General features: G+C 46.5%; 5 protein-coding genes across 5 annotated transcripts; 3 read left to right on the top strand and 2 right to left on the bottom strand.

The window, feature by feature from the left end:
- The first annotated feature begins 198 nt into the window (after positions 1 to 198).
- SPPG_05734 (uncharacterized protein) lies at positions 199 to 2,442 on the top strand. Its single transcript, XM_016753943.1, has 11 exons — positions 199 to 323; positions 397 to 654; positions 724 to 760; positions 818 to 896; positions 950 to 1,069; positions 1,127 to 1,266; positions 1,331 to 1,378; positions 1,441 to 1,662; positions 1,717 to 1,901; positions 1,962 to 2,158; positions 2,220 to 2,442. Exons 2-11 carry the CDS (start codon positions 531 to 533, stop codon positions 2,349 to 2,351), a joined length of 1,284 nt encoding a protein of 427 aa, XP_016606792.1. The 5' UTR covers positions 199 to 323; positions 397 to 530; the 3' UTR covers positions 2,352 to 2,442.
- Positions 2,443 to 2,884: 442 nt separating this feature from the next.
- Positions 2,885 to 3,729, bottom strand: SPPG_05733 (uncharacterized protein; the record flags this gene model as incomplete). The annotated part of the gene is made up of 2 exons (XM_016753942.1): positions 2,885 to 2,976; positions 3,046 to 3,729. The coding sequence occupies 2 exons, from the start codon at positions 3,727 to 3,729 to the stop codon at positions 2,938 to 2,940; spliced, it is 723 nt and encodes a 240-aa protein (XP_016606791.1). The 3' UTR covers positions 2,885 to 2,937.
- Positions 3,730 to 6,526: 2,797 nt separating this feature from the next.
- SPPG_05731 (uncharacterized protein) lies at positions 6,527 to 7,936 on the top strand (the record flags this gene model as incomplete). The annotated part of the gene is made up of 9 exons (XM_016753941.1): positions 6,527 to 6,667; positions 6,734 to 6,801; positions 6,862 to 6,992; positions 7,065 to 7,088; positions 7,146 to 7,244; positions 7,537 to 7,584; positions 7,652 to 7,710; positions 7,779 to 7,800; positions 7,857 to 7,936. 9 exons carry the CDS (start codon positions 6,527 to 6,529, stop codon positions 7,934 to 7,936), a joined length of 672 nt encoding a protein of 223 aa, XP_016606790.1.
- Positions 7,937 to 10,604: 2,668 nt separating this feature from the next.
- On the top strand, positions 10,605 to 12,894 carry SPPG_05729 (hsp71-like protein). The gene has a single exon (XM_016753940.1). The coding sequence runs from the start codon at positions 10,807 to 10,809 to the stop codon at positions 12,730 to 12,732; it is 1,926 nt and encodes a 641-aa protein (XP_016606789.1). The 5' UTR covers positions 10,605 to 10,806; the 3' UTR covers positions 12,733 to 12,894.
- A 552-nt stretch (positions 12,895 to 13,446) lies between these two features.
- SPPG_05728 (uncharacterized protein) lies at positions 13,447 to 15,465 on the bottom strand. The gene has a single exon (XM_016753939.1). The coding sequence runs from the start codon at positions 15,363 to 15,365 to the stop codon at positions 13,494 to 13,496; it is 1,872 nt and encodes a 623-aa protein (XP_016606788.1). The 5' UTR covers positions 15,366 to 15,465; the 3' UTR covers positions 13,447 to 13,493.
- Positions 15,466 to 15,478: the final 13 nt, after the last annotated feature.

Below are 15,478 nucleotides of genomic sequence, written 5' to 3'. Positions count from 1 at the left end.
TGCCCTGTTTCAAGGAGTGTTCCCTTCACACTTATTCCCCCCTAATTCAACTCGATCTTATCCGCAACATGGCCACAAAGCTTCATAAAACCAGAGCAGCATGGCACCTTTTGGCAAAGCAACGTGCAAGTTCCAAGCCACGCTTACATAAACCATAATAATTCCTTTTATGGCACAACCCACATTTGTTGACCCCCTCCTTCCTTCTGCCTTTTGCCAGTTGCGTGACGGACGGACCCTTGGTTCAAAAGTACAAGTTGGCAAAACGACTGGGATAGCGGACATTTTTTATTGTGCGTGGTGGTGACTTTTGAACGGTGGTGGTGGGTATCATGGCAAGTGATGATGTTGGTGGTCTTGTGCAGGATGACTTACATCATTGTTTGGGACCCCCAGTTCTTTTGCAAGTTCAAGGCATCATTGCGCGGCAGTCATCCAAAACGACATTGCACGCTGAGAAAAACCTTTTTTCGAGTCCGTCACAAGTGGACATTTTACTCTATTCCTGAACTATTTACAACGCGTACACAATGTCTGTAACGGGTGCATCATCCAAACCTCAACTCGCGATACCCGGGCTGTACCCCCAACGAGGGAAACCGAGGGCGTTGGGTGCATTTGAGAGTTTTGCGATATCAGCTATGGCTCCTGCTGGTATGTACTGTGAATGATCTTGGCTTAAAGGCTGTATATTAAATTATTTTTTAATTTATCTGAACCCAGGTGCGGTGGTGTTTACAAATCCTTTTGATACTGCAAAGTGAGTATCCCTGATCAAGCTTCTTTTGCGGTGAATTCCCACTCACATACATACTAGAGTCCGACTACAACTCCAAGGCGAACGTCTTCGACAGGCCCAAAAAGCTGGAGCGACTGCTGCTGCTGAAGCGCAGGTGGTATGTATACCTGATGTGTCGGATATTGATAAGATTTAATGACCCTTTTACAGGTTTACAAAAACAGCTTTGACACCATCTACAAAATCTACATAAATGAAGGAATCAAAGGGTTGCAAAAGGGATTGACACCAGCTGTTTTGCGGGAAGGTTCTAAAAACCTATTTCGAATAGTACGTGTTTCATCCACACTCGACGCACCCTTTAGCTGGATCTCATCATATGATTAGGGCATGTTTGATCCCATCATGAACACCCTCCATGATCCGGCACAGGGGAAAGCACCGGGATGGAAGCGCATGATTGCTGGATCGATTTGTGGGGTGATGGGTGCGGTGTCGTGTAATCCGTTCGAGTTGGTCAAGACAAGGTGAGATGAGGAGCATTGAAGGTTTATGACAGCTGATGATGGGGAGCTGACTTTGGTGCTGTAGATTGCAGTCGGCGGCAAAAGGAAAGATTGCTGTAGGGCATCAGCACAAGTACGTAATTAAACGCTTGTTGTTTGCTGCTAGTTGAGCTACTTCTCACGTATGATACTCAGCTACAACGGCACATGGGACGCCCTACGAACCATTTGGAAAGAAGACGGCTTCCGAGGCCTGTATCGCGGCTCCGTGCTCAGCATGGGCCGCTCCGTTTTTGGTAGCGGCTCTAATCTGGCTGCCTACTCTATGATGAAAGACCACTTGATCAGCGAACGCAAATGGGCCGACAATGCGTGGTTGGATATGGTGTGCGGATTAGCGAGTGGTGTTGTGAGTTGGTACGTACTTCTTCTCGCCGGCCTTCGGATCTTGTTTCTGACACCCAGGATTAGTATATGTATGAACCCCATCGACGTGACACGAACCCGGTACTATAATCAACCTTACCAAAACGGAAAGGGTGTCATATACGCAAACGGACTGGACGCCATCAAAAAGATTGCAAAAAATGAAGGGTTGACGGCGTTCTACAAAGGATTTACGACACATTTTCTGCGAATTGGGCCGCATTTTTGTTGTATGTACCTCTCATACGTTTATCTTTGTGGCATTCAAACTAAAAGTTATTGGGGCGCAGTGACATTTGTGTTCCTTGGTATTCTTCGGCGGGGTATAACAGATTTCTACGGCTACCTCGACATGCGAGACTCGTTTTCTGCATTCGATAAAGACGGAAACGGAGTTTTGGATCCCTCGGAACTCCGCGAAGCCCTTCACTCCATTGTCCCAGCTCCCGCACCGCAAGTGGATCCTGCGAACGAATATGAAACAATGGTAAGAAGGAGTGTTCAATGTACCAGTGATACATGTAATTCATACTCGTGTTGTGCGGTAGATTGATCTCTATGCGAATCGGATATTGGACAAGGCTGATAGTGATCATGATTCGGCGATTAGTTCTAAAGAATACCCCGCTATGATCAAGGAGGTGACGGTTATTGTTGGAGAACGGCAAAAGAGAGGATAGATGTGTTTTGTGTCTTAGATGAATATATGGGTTTTTTTTCCAAGAGTTTTGTTATTTGGTGTCATTGAATGTTGGATATGCACATGTCGCCGTAATGTCCATGTATCTTCATTGTTTTCGTATTGGATTGTTTGATCATGCAATAGCATAACGATGCGTTCTTGCTTTCATTGGAGGAATGAACGCAGCCCATGATGCACCACCTTGCCAAAAACGTTTTTTTTTTTTCGCTTTTTATTTCCAATGAACCTAAAAGCTATTCTGTACATCACGTTGGAACACATCCCACTGTCTCTTCAACAACCCAAAAACCTATGTCAACCCCGGCTACGCCATAAAGGTGATACACAAAAGCCCTTTTTTTTCTCACCATTTCCACAAGTGTGGTGGTCAAACGCACCTTTCAAAAGAATTGGGTCGTCTTTTAGGACCTTTTCTTTGTTTTGAAAAAAACGTTCTCGTGTGTTTGCATTTTTTGAATGGGGGCTCTCTGCTGGACAACAAAGAAAATGTCGATACACCATGGCCTTTTTGTTTGGTTTTTTTTTGCCAAATGAATTGTCCAATGGGTTTTTGTTTCGTTTCCTTATGAAAAGGAGATGGTAGCAACGATGGGCCGCCAATTCTATAAAACACAAAAAACAAATCACTGCTTTTGCGACAACAAAAGGTGCATGAAGCCGGATATATATACCTCGAATGTCATCTTTTTCGTATACCATTCTTGGTCGTCGTTCATGTCCGTCGTGTCCTTGTAGGGGCGTTTCTGGGGAATACCCACACTCATGGTTTTTGTAGACCCTTCCTCTTTTGTTGCATCCTTTTTTTCTTTAGTGGGGTTTGGGCGGTTCCAGATGAGTGTCGCTGGGTTGATGGGTGCTGTTAGGAGCATGTTGCTTTGAATGGTATCGTCGATGACAAGAGGTTGTGTGTCAAAAGTGAGGAATTCCGAGGTGTCCAGTGTATGCGCCGTGCAGTGTGGACAGATGCATGAATCGGTGGATGTTAATGTTGGTGGAAGGGTTGCGTTGGGATCCATGTAGGGTTCTGGCAATGTAAACGGAAAAGTGGCTTGGAGGAGGGATTCGTATCCACCATAGGGCCATAACAAGTCCCCCATTTTAGTTGCATCGCCTAACGGAAGCGAATCTGTGTCAATGTCCGGAAGAGATGTTTGGATTGTTTCTCCGGGTTGGAAAATGGGGGATATGGGTTCGTCCATTTCATTATCTGAACAATCTGCAAAGTACTGGGAACTTCCTGATGGGTGGTCGTCGTCGGAATCTGTCAAGGTGGGTTTTGGGTCTGTTTCGTCCAGGACGAATTCAAAAGGGAGGCCTTTGGATGTGATCGTGTTCCATGTGTCAAAGTGGTCCATGATGGGCGGTCGTGGAAGCCTATGTTGGTCATTGTGGTTTTTAGAGTGTATTTCTTTAGCTGTTTGAAAAGGGGATGATGGAATAGAAGGGGGGTATCCAACCTGCGGAGATCGATCTTGGTGTAATAACTCACAAGGTGCCATACGGATCTGTTTGAAAAGTGAGATGGATTTTTAGCAAGCCCATGCTGAGATTTCTTTTTCAATAAGACCGTTCCTGCACGGAGATTCCTTACCCATTCATTTTGGCAGAGGCCGTCCTCTTTGTTAGCGGAATTCTGTCCCTGAACTTGATATACCCACCCTATGCATCCCAAAAAACAATTAAGAAGTTCGCTTGACATTACCATTTGATTCACAATCAAAAAGCATTGCAGTATACCTTGCTATTAATGACAGCCTCCTTTCCGTTATGAATAACAGTTTTGAAACCTTTATCACGATACTGGTTATTGGTCCTTCGATCCAATTTTCCATCGGATTCATCGTATTCGATGAACCGGTTACGGACCTATAGGGGGGCATTAATGATGTTGAGCGGGCATTGGAGAAATTCACTGTATACTTACGCGACTGGGAGACCAGCGTCGTCCATCGGTCCTATCCAAACCCATGAGAAAAAAAAAGGCTTTGAAAAATAAGTGAGAGGGTTCGTACCATCGCTTGATATGTGCATCGACCTCGTTATAGAGAATCACGGATCCCGCTCGAATCCGCCGCTTTTCTTCGGCGCTGGGTCGTTTACGAAGGACGGGGATCTTGCCTTCATGCGCGAGGATAAACAATAATGTCGCATCGGCATTATCGGCGACTTGACCTTTTTCAGAAATGGTAAGAGATGTTTGCAATAAAAAAAATACTACTACTCTAAAAGAAAGACAGACTCACCCCAAAAAGACTCGAAAGACTGTAATGCCGCCACCATGGCAAAACCTCCCTACACACCGAGCTTGGACGGACAAGAAAATAAATCGCGACGAGTCGAAGAAAAAGTTACCTGGAGAATCACTCCAAGACGCAACATAAAAGGAGAACCACTCCCTTGATAGACTGATGCACATTCCTCTATGGAATGAGTGGGAAAAAACTGGGTAGATGAGAACCAAGTAGACTACGAGTCTACTTGATTGCTACTACCCCCCTTTTTTTCCCTTTTCTTTTGGTTTTTGGTCGAAACTGATCAAGACCCTATGGAAGCGAATAAAGCGTATAGAATCGCCGTTGGGAAAAGAGAGAAATGAAGAGTACCAACGGAATGGATGCGCTTTTGGATGGGTAAAAGATGAATACGTTGAAGTACCCCCCTCCTTTGGTTCAATGGTCGTTTTGTGCGGTAGCTTCCAAGATAGCTCTGCATATATATAGAGCCCTAAATAAAAAGCTTCCACGACAGACTCCCCAATTTGCGTTTTGTATGTAAAGGAAATCGCCCTCCTAGGGTTGGAGGAGGGGTAACAAGACCTTCTTACTACGCCAATAATAAAAGCATTTCCCACCGATTACATTTGATACTACAAGGAAGCTTTTTTTTTTTCTCTTTCGGGCGAGTTTTGACAGGTCAGGCTTGATGGTTGTAAATAACTTGCAGCTGGAGTTAACTCTCAAAGCCACGTGAATATTCATTGTTACTCAGCAATGGGGGTTTGGAAATGTTCAAGCCCGTGGTATAACGAATCGAAAGGCGATTTCCAACAAAACATGGTTCACATGAGAGTAGAAAAGCCATTTGACAGTCCAACTAAAATGGGGGGGTTCATTATTCCATTGCAAGCCCTTAGCCCTAACCCAAGCCAAACCTCGGGACACCAGACTTCCCAAAAAGACGTTCCCTAGTCGATTCCCACTGGATTCGCCTGCGATTCGCGTATATCGAACAAAAAGCCCAATAAATACGGGGGTTTGTTCTAAATGACTCTAAATAGCGACTTTGTCTCATTTCGGAACTAGAGGGCAAGGCTAGTGTGTCATTCACTAACCAAAGAAGACCAAAACACCAAAGCCCCAGATAGACCCAATGTGATTAGTACCGCAAAATTGGTCAACGAGGGAGGCTTTTGGGTTTTAACGAACCCCAACCAGAAACTTGCCACTTTGTAGCATTTGGGAATGGGACGTGAGGTATAGAACGATATAGTGGATTTCAGAAGGGTATGCGAGGAGGGTCATGTGTAAGCATCTCACGATGTTTATATACCGCTTGTCCAAACAGTAAGAACGTCTTGCGCACAGATTTCAAATATCTGCAATGTAAACAAAGAAATCGTAAACTTACATCAAAATAGAAAGAAGCCCACAGAAATGTTCCTCCCATGAACAAGTCATGTACCAGAAAATGCACTTTCGCTAATTGTTTTCTTGACTCACAGGTTTGGGCAAATGCTTACCCTGAGGTTATGATGGCGGCGAACCATGAATGTTGGGACGGGCAGGATCCCGCAACTGGACAATGCAACTGCCTCTGGGTATGTACCAAATATGAACAAGAGACGAGACGGCATTTGCTTGTAAACGAACTCGTATTGGCCGTTCATTTAGGTCGATCGCTGGTGCAACCAGCCTCTCTGCGGTCAGGTAAACCCCTCGATGGAACGTACTTACTAGTTGATCGACCAATTCCTGTCCGACATGACCAAGTAAGGACACGAATGAGAGCGGGTGCGTCGCTAGCGGAAAAACTCACGGAACTGCTATCTATGTAAATAGGTGGTTCCCCAGCCCTTACCTCGGCACAGGAGCGGACGAGGTCAATGAGAAGTCGTGGGGCCTGAACGGAAATGCAACTGGTTTTCAACAAACCATGCAGGCCTTCCAGACTCGGATCGCTGACATCGTAAAGAAGAGCAACCGCCGGATGCTCGTGTGGGATGAGACCATCCTTCAGTACGGGCTGGCAGGAACTCCTGCCTTGCCCAAGGATGCCATCAGCATTGCGTGGCAGGTATGAGCGAAAAGAAATGGATTCTTCTGTAACCATCTCACTCACTGGGGGGATACACTCTTGCAGACAACCACACAAGCAGACCTGGAGAGGGTCGCAATCGTTGGCCCGATTGTGGTAGCATCGTCCTCGAAGTAAGTCATCCGCAATATCGCATTCCACAATCAACCGTAAACTCACTTCTTGCTACTCAGCTTCTATCTGGACTGTGGCCCTCAAGCCACTTGGTGTGCTCCTTTCAAAACCTGGGAAACCGTTTACGATTATGATCCGACCGGTGAACTGTCTGCTCCTGCGAAGGCAAACGTTATTGGGGGTGAAGTCGGTAAGTTGAAGTCTTTACAACCGCCTTCGCACAGCCCACGAACACTACGTTAATTCGTATTTCAAACTCCAGCCATGTGGAGCGAAACTATGAAATGTGAGTAAAGCAACCGGGACTCCTTTCTCGCAGCATTTCCTGACCGTTTTTTTCTAGGCAACGTGCTCGAGTTCGCCATCTTCCCGCGAGGCGCCGCCGCAGCCGAACGCTTGTGCTCTCCCCCATCCACCGCCCGGACCGCCAACACCTCAGCCCGTTTGAACTCTTGGTCAACCCGTGCTAACCGCGTCTTCAAGCCAGAACAGCAACAGACATGAAGGCAGTCTCAAATCTTATTGGTATTTTGAATTTCTCCTGACAAACTCTTATCATCGCTCATGGTTATCTGGTTTCTTATCAAACATTTCCCCCACGTTCAAAGCAACACCCGCTACTACAATGTAATCAACATTGCGTTTATGCACGTTTTCGGAAACGGTGCCCCAGGGTATAAAATGGCATGGCACTGTACTTTGGACAACTCTGTCGATTGCAACATTTGCCGCAGATATCAAATACTGTCAAGGGAAGGGAATCAAGATTTTGATTTCTCTAGGTAATTTTGTTCTGTGCTCTGTAAATGCTATTGTGCGGTATGATAATGCTCATATTCTTTTCCATAGGCGGTGCCAGCGGTGCGTACTCGCTGTCTTCTCCCGAGACAGCCAACAAGGTTTCTCAGGTACATTTTTTGGTCTTTCGTCTCGGCGCATTAACAAACAACGCTTCTAAATCCACTTTTAACTCTAGGAAATGTGGGATCTTTTCCTCGGTAAGCGGGCACTCATAGCTGCCTTTTTCAACGACATACTCTGCACCCATCTCAAGGGGGTAACGCTCCCAACCGTCCGTTCCTTGACGCCGTTCTCGATAGTGTCCATTTGGACATTGAGGGCGGAGGAGCGTAGTATTGGGACCTTTTGATCAACAATTTGAAAAAGAAAGGAAACGTTCTTATTTTCGGTGCCCCACAATGCACCTTCCCGGATCATTGTAAGCAAATGTCGTGTTCCTCCCTGATTTTGCGATTGGATGTTTCTCGAGTTAACGTTTGCGCATTTCATCAAGTACAGTTCTTGACAAGGCGATGCGGTCTGCTTGGTTCGATATCATCAACATCCAGTTCTACAACAATTGTAAGTTGTCTTTCAAGTAAATAATCCTGTTAAATGCCAATTTACTAACGCTGGTCCACACCCCACAGACTGGTAAAATTTGGCGTACTCCACTTAAGCATGTTTTTAAACAGTCATTTCCTCTCTCAAGTGGCCTCCAAAACTACCCCAACCGCTACAATTATAGAACGACGACATTGCCAGCGCTAACCCCAACCGCAATGTACTTCTGATCATTGGCGCACCCGGATCGCAAGCGTCTGCCTCCTCCAGCTTCGTCGACGCCAATACGCTTACCCGCATTGTCAAGGATATGAAAGCAAAGTATCCTCTGCATTTTGGTGGTGTCATGTTTTGGAATGTCGGAACTGCCCTTGACACCCGGACTGGCTGCGAGCTTGGCTGGTACGCTTGGAATTAAAGCTTAGAGTGAAATGCCGAAAGTCTCGTGCAAGCAGATCCATAATTGAAAAAGAATACGATCTAACTGGCAAGTACTGAAACCAGGAGCGGGTTTTCTCCCAACTAGTTGCCATAGGTCATGAAAAAGGATAACTGTTTAGTCGATGCTATTTGATGGATGTTCTAGGATGCCCTGTAGATGATGAACCTCTTTGACAAATAGATTGTGCATCCAGCTGTTATACTCAGTAATCCAACCTTTGCCTTGCTTGTCGCGACTCCTGCCTCGCAGTTTTTACTTGACACAATATTGGCGCGGGGGCAAAAACCGGAAATGGCCGGCTAGGTCAGCAGCGTTCCGGTTGAATAAGGGCACCTCTACTAGCTGCTGCTTTCACGTTTTTCCTCCAACAATCTGACGTCCTACAAGCACTGCGTTTGCCGTAATCTACTCTACTGCCTAGCGCTTAATTTGAAGTTAATTTTCGGCCATCGGGATCTTGAGGGGAGACTTTTGGTGTCGGTTCACATCGTCATCATCCATGAATGGGGCACCATGTTCTCGCGACGCCCAAATGAAAATTCCCACCTCGTATAACTTATGAGAGGCCCTAGAATACACCTCTTCTCGTCCTGAAACAAAGCAAACGACAAGGCGATGAAAAGAACGAAAACAAGTGAGCGGTTCGAACAATGCACGACGGACGGAAAGTTGGTCGACGTACCAAGATGCACACGAAGCCGTGACAGCGGTGGGGATGACACGCAACTCCATTCGCTCGGTGTCCAACGGACATTTGCAAAACAGCCGCTTGGAAGTACGCTGGCCAGGGAGACCTCCTCGACGAATATTGGGACTGGCATCCCAAATTTTCTCGTTCGGCTCTCCACGTACGGACGTGTGGAGTTGGTTGGAAATGAAGAAATGCTTCTTTTGTTACCTTTATTACGGAACCCGATCGAGTACCTTTGCGAATTTGGGCCCGTATCGCTAATATGGAAAAGAAGGATGATGAATCAATCCGCGTCTTTCATTAAGTTCAAAGTAGCACTGGAAGACTTGGGTGATGCTAACGAATACTCAACTGTACCACACTATCCTTTGAACAAGGATTTATCCATAGCTTGGTTCACCGCATTCCACAATGCCGAAAATGCGGAACGTCGCTATGTCACTAAACCCGGCTGAAGAAATCCGCGAGGTCATTCGGAAAACCATCGATGCCTGGGATCGGCTCATGTTTATGTGAGATCGGTCCATACGCGCAAACGAAAGTTTCTACTACTCGTATTGGCGATCGTAAAATCCTACAACCTCAAACTCGAAGGTTGCTTTTCAAACCAATGTTACTATGCCGCAAAGCCTGCTAGAATACGACGTATTTGCGTACCGATGCATGTAACTCCCGCGCATCAATTGCCTCTTCGAAAAAGAAGCAGATACTCAGCAGATCAATCTGTTTTGTGGTTTTGCGGACCCGGCTGATGCGCAGGGCTTTGCTTGATGCTTTGGAGATAAGTTTTGGGCACACCATAGGCTCAGGAACGGGAGTGTCGAGAAAAGAAAAAATGTTTTGGGACCAAGAAGGCCAGGATTTTCACCCTGGGCTTTTAACGGCGATTCGGAAATAATTGGGAACAGGAGAGAGTCTGAGAAAAAGAATGAGAGACGCCTCCTGAGAGCCAATGTCATGATAATTGACCTCGGGAATACCACAGAGCAGAGTATATCCCAATTTTTGATAACTACGGGAATAGCCCAAAAAGTACGAGTAGGGTAAAATTGAACAAACACTACAGTGCAGAAAAGCAATTGTAACGCATCTTGATACCAGAGCACGGATAGATCAAAAAGGGAAAAGACGTAAATAATTCAATAACTACATGACTCTACACTCTTCCACCAACCCAATGCCATAACAAAAACCAAACTCTCGTTCAAAACGAACAGATCCAACGAGAACCTACTAGCAACCTACAAGTAATATCGATCACATTACGTAAACACGTGTCGTAAGTTCTCGAATGCCCAAGTAGGATCTCATTTTTTCTCGTCACTCCACGTAACAACTAGAAACATAAAGGGCTTGCACAGTCGAGTCATCATGTCGTTGGTTTTTTTTAGAGGTATAAATTGGTGGGGGGTGTGTGTAGGTTCTTTCCTTACTCTATATTCACAAAACGCAAGAAACGATAGCCTATCCATCAGCGACAACCAAAAGTAAGAGAGAAAAGCGCAACTAACTGAAACCAAAACGACAATGTCCACAAGTTCAAAAGCCATCGGAATCGACTTGGGGACAACTTATTCATGCGTAGGAGTCTGGCAAAACGACCGCGTAGAAATCATTGCCAACGACCAAGGAAACCGAACGACACCTTCCTATGTCGCATTCACAGATACCGAACGCCTCATTGGAGACGCAGCAAAGAACCAAGTGGCATTAAACCCCTCCAACACAGTCTTTGATGCAAAACGATTGATTGGACGTCGGTTTTCGGATAAAGAAGTTCAAAGTGATATGAAGCATTGGCCGTTCAAAGTATTGGATGAAGGAGGGAAACCGGTTGTGGAAGTCGAGTTTATGGGTGAAAAAAAGCGGTTTACGCCTGAACAGATTTCGAGTATGGTTTTGACAAAGATGAGGGATATTGCTGAAGCGTATTTAGGTCATCCGGTTAAAGATGCTGTTGTGACCGTTCCGGCGTATTTCAATGATTCGCAACGACAAGCGACCAAAGATGCGGGTACGATTGCCGGGTTGAATGTTTTGAGGATCATTAATGAACCGACCGCAGCGGCCATTGCGTACGGGTTGGACAAAAAAGTCGGAACGGAAAAGAATGTGCTTATTTTCGATTTGGGTGGTGGGACGTTTGATGTTTCCTTGTTGACGATTGAGGAAGGGGTGTTTGAAGTGAAGGCTACAGCCGGGGATACCCATTTAGGTGGAGAAGATTTCGATAACCGTCTCGTACAGCATTTCGCCGACGAATTTAAACGCAAGTACAAAAAGGATGTGACGAGTAACCCGAGGGCGTTGAGGAGGTTACGTACCGCCGCCGAACGAGCAAAAAGGACACTCAGCTCCTCTGCACAAGCTAGTCTCGAAATCGATTCCCTATTGGAAGGCATTGATTTCTATACGAGTATCACGCGAGCGAGGTTTGAAGAGTTGTGTGGGGACTTGTTCCGCGCAACATTGGAACCCGTCGAAAAAGTATTAAAGGATTCCAAATTGGCTAAACATCAAGTAGACGAGATTGTGTTGGTGGGTGGGAGTACGCGGATTCCCAAAGTTCAGAAACTCGTTAGCGATTTCTTTAATGGGAAGGAACTTAATCGGTCCATTAACCCCGATGAAGCCGTCGCATACGGTGCCGCAGTCCAAGCCGCCATTCTCACTGGAGTCACTTCAGAGAAAACTCAAGACGTGCTCTTGATGGATGTGGCTCCTCTTTCAATGGGTCTTGAAACGGCTGGAGGTGTCATGACGACGCTCATCCCACGCAATACGGTCATTCCCACAAAGAAAAGTCAAACCTTTTCAACGTACAGCGATAACCAACCCGGTGTTCTCATCCAAGTCTACGAAGGTGAAAGGAAACTGACAAAGGATAACAACTTGCTCGGTAAATTTGAATTATCGGGAATCCCCCCAGCTCCTCGCGGTGTCCCCCAAATCGACGTGACATTCGATATCGACGCCAACGGCATCCTAAACGTTTCTGCACAAGATAAAACAACCGGCAAATCCTCTAAAATCACTATTACAAACGATAAAGGCCGGCTTTCACCAGCTGAAATTGAGCGCATGTTGGCTGAAGCTGAGAAATTCAAGCAGCAAGATGCCGAAGTGGCTGAACGTGTTGCAGCTCGAAACGGATTTGAGAGTTATGCTTATAGCCTTCGAAACACGCTATCCGATGAACAAGTCGCAGGCAAATTGGATGCCGCTGATAAAGAAAAGATGAAACAATGGGTTGATGAGGCTATTCAGTGGTTGGATAGGAATTTGGAAGCGTCCACGGAAGAATACAAGGAGCGTCAAAAAGAGTTGGAGAATCAAGTTAATCCGATCATGATGAAAATGTATGGACAGGGGGGTGCACCTGCTGGTGGATTCCCTTCGGGTCCTGCTCCTGGTGGTGAAGGTGCTGGTCCGACTGTTGAGGAAGTTGATTAAGGGAACATTGGAAAATGGTTGCAAGTGTTAGGAGTTTGTTAGCAGCATCTTGTTTGCACTCTCTTATTTCGTGTGTGTATATATCATTTTGTATATCATTTGTCATTTGTCTAGTTAACATCCTTGATGGATACAAATATATTGTCCTTCTTTTTGCATACATCATGTACGTTTGGCAATATTGAATTGTCGATTGGGGTAAACAAACAAGAGGTGCTAGTCGAGACTGTGAAAGTCGGTTGAAGAAGTGGGGAAAATGGTGCAGATTATGATGCTCTAAACGAATGTATTTGTTTTTTTTTGTACAGTATGTTCGTTCATAAAGGCATAAAGGAAAAGAAAGGAGCAACAATAGATTCCATACGTTAACATCCATCACAAAAGTATGTAGCAAGTACACTAGCCAAAAGATACCAACCCTCAACGAATACCATTCAAAATATGTTACCACGAAAAAGGTCCAATTAAAGGCATTGACAAAAAATAACAATTGAAACTTTTAATCTTTTACCGTACTTTCGATTTGCTCACTTTATACCCTACAAACCAACCATACAAAAAGCGTTCAACTATCAGAAACTTGCATGATACGTTCATTCATGCCAGAGTACGTATAAACGTACTTTTGTTTTTGTGGATATCTCACACAAGCAAATGGAAACAAGAACTCCCCCAAAAAAACAAACAAAAAATCCAAAAAAAACAATACAAATTAAAATAATATATACTCTTGAAAAAAAAAAAAAAAGTAAAAAGTAACATCATCCCGAACCCCACTCCCAAAACTCTTTCAAAACCCCCCTCTCAAAAGCCTCTTCAAACCCCTTTAACCCATCCTCCTCATCATCATACTCTAATACCGTCTTGGGAAGCGGTGGCCAGTCTTTCGGAACGGTATGTCTTCGAACTCTCCCATGACTGATCCTCGATTCAAACGATGGGATGGTAGGAGATGTGTGAGCGCGATTCGGCGAGAGGATGGGCATGCTTCGGGCTCGGGTGACGGCAACTGGAGGGGGGAGACGTGCGTGATGGGCGCGGCGGTATGTTGCGCAATAGGATGTGGCACCTGGTACTAGTGGTGTCGGTTCTTTATTCGGTGAGGGTGGACGAGGAGGAGGAGGAGGCGGAGGAGGAGGACAAGCGGGGGGAGATGGGGTGAGGGTGTTTGATGTCGGTTGTTGGGAAAGGCTTGAACCATGCGATATGGCCCGTTTGCGACGGGGGGCAGGAACAGGTGTAGGTGGACTTGTAGAGATGCTTACACCCATCATTTCAAACACCGTTGATGGAGGTCTCGGTGTCGTCATGGTCGCTTCCGCCCCTCCTCCTCCTCCTGATGGTGGTGATGATGATGCTGATGCGGATGATGATGGTGATGATGTGGAGGATGATGGCGACGCTGCTTCATCTACAACAGCGTCAGGCTTGAGATTAAAGTATTCGGCAGTCAATGTTCCATAGTATTTAGCCATATCCATCAGCGTCATCCGGCAGTATTCAGCCGTTTCAGTGGCGGTTTTCACGGTGGGTGTAGCGTATTCGGTTGCGGATTGGGCAAGGGAGCGGGCCGTGTCGTCTAGTCCGTAGTGGCGGGCGACTTGGCCGAGGTAGTCTGCTGCTGACCCGAGGGTTTCATAGTACCATGGTGTGGTGGGTGCTGGTGGTGGTGGTGGTGCTGGTGCTGGTGCTGGTGGTTCTGCTTCTTGTTCTGCTGGTGGCGGTGGTTGTTGTGAGGGGACGGTCGTGGTAGTATTGATGGCGTCGGACGGCGGTGGCGGCTGCGACGACGGAGCGGTTGGGACGGCCGATACCTGCGATCGTCCATTTGCGATAACGACAGGATCGGCCATGCCACTACTACTTGTGGTAGACGCATCAGAGACTTCACCTTCCGAAAAGACTTGTTGCTGTTGCTGTTGCTGTTGCTGTTGTTGTTGTTGCTGTTGTTGCTGAGATTTCAATAGGGACTCGTACACTCTACGGTTCCGGTTGACATCCGGTTTTCGAATCCGAAGAGTGCTCTCAACGGCTTCACCCGCAAATAAAGCCGCAGGCACCGGTTGTATACTCGTAGAGGACCTTGGGGGGACCAGACGAGCGTCATCCAGGTCTAAATCGTCAATGTCGGCATCAACGCCTTCATCCCCAGAGTCGTGTGCATCGGAATCCGAGGCTTCCGATTCCTGTGCACAGTCATCCCCCTCTTCTGCGCCCCCCCAAAACATGCCGCCCATTCCACCTGAAGGCCAAAACGAGACATCTTCCATATTGGGCAGCATGACAAACTCTTCGAGGGCTTCCTTGATGCGGCGCTCAATGACTTGGTTGACGAGATGGAGTTTGACGAGTTTGTTGGAAATGATGGGCTCGACTTCGAGTTCGAGGACAAGGTCGGGATCCCTTAATACGCCCATCCAGATGCGGTTGGTTTCCCAGTAGGGTTTGACTTTGAGGAGGAGGCGGGCACTAAAGCGCTTGATGCGGACCGCCACGACCAGGGGGACTTGGATGGGTTTGACAATGTCGTTCCACGCCTCGACGGAAATGGTAGCGACCGTTGCTGCTTCAAGACGGACGCCGCCGGTATACTCAATGTCGAGTTGAATGTTCATGTCGCCGTCGACCGACATGTCACAGAGCTTGGGATTGCTCAACACGGGGATCGAGTCTCCCACGTCAACGTCTTGGATAACAATGTCGCCCAAAAAAGAAGGAACATTATTGTCGCCGGTGCTAGTGCATC

This window comes from Spizellomyces punctatus, assembly GCF_000182565.1.
Source record: "Spizellomyces punctatus DAOM BR117 chromosome Unknown supercont1.10, whole genome shotgun sequence".
Taxonomy (NCBI): Eukaryota; Fungi; Chytridiomycota; class Chytridiomycetes; order Spizellomycetales; family Spizellomycetaceae; genus Spizellomyces; species Spizellomyces punctatus.
The sequence above is the reverse complement of the archived record's forward strand: the minus strand, read 5'-3'. Positions and strand labels throughout refer to the sequence as shown.

What these genes read in the sequence shown, in the direction of transcription:
- SPPG_05734 (XM_016753943.1), top strand. Translation starts at nt 531, where the DNA reads ATGTCTGTAACGGGTGCATCATCCAAACCTCAACTCGCGATACCCGGG. An exon ending in ATCAGCTATGGCTCCTGCTG is followed by an intron (nt 655 to 723) that starts GTATGTACTGTG and finishes ATCTGAACCCAG; the next exon opens with GTGCGGTGGTGTTTACAAAT. An exon ending in CTGCTGCTGAAGCGCAGGTG is followed by an intron (nt 897 to 949) that starts GTATGTATACCT and finishes ACCCTTTTACAG; the next exon opens with GTTTACAAAAACAGCTTTGA.
- SPPG_05729 (XM_016753940.1), top strand. Translation starts at nt 10,807, where the DNA reads ATGTCCACAAGTTCAAAAGCCATCGGAATCGACTTGGGGACAACTTAT.
- SPPG_05728 (XM_016753939.1), bottom strand. Translation starts at nt 15,365, where the DNA reads ATGTCGGTCGACGGCGACATGAACATTCAACTCGACATTGAGTATACC.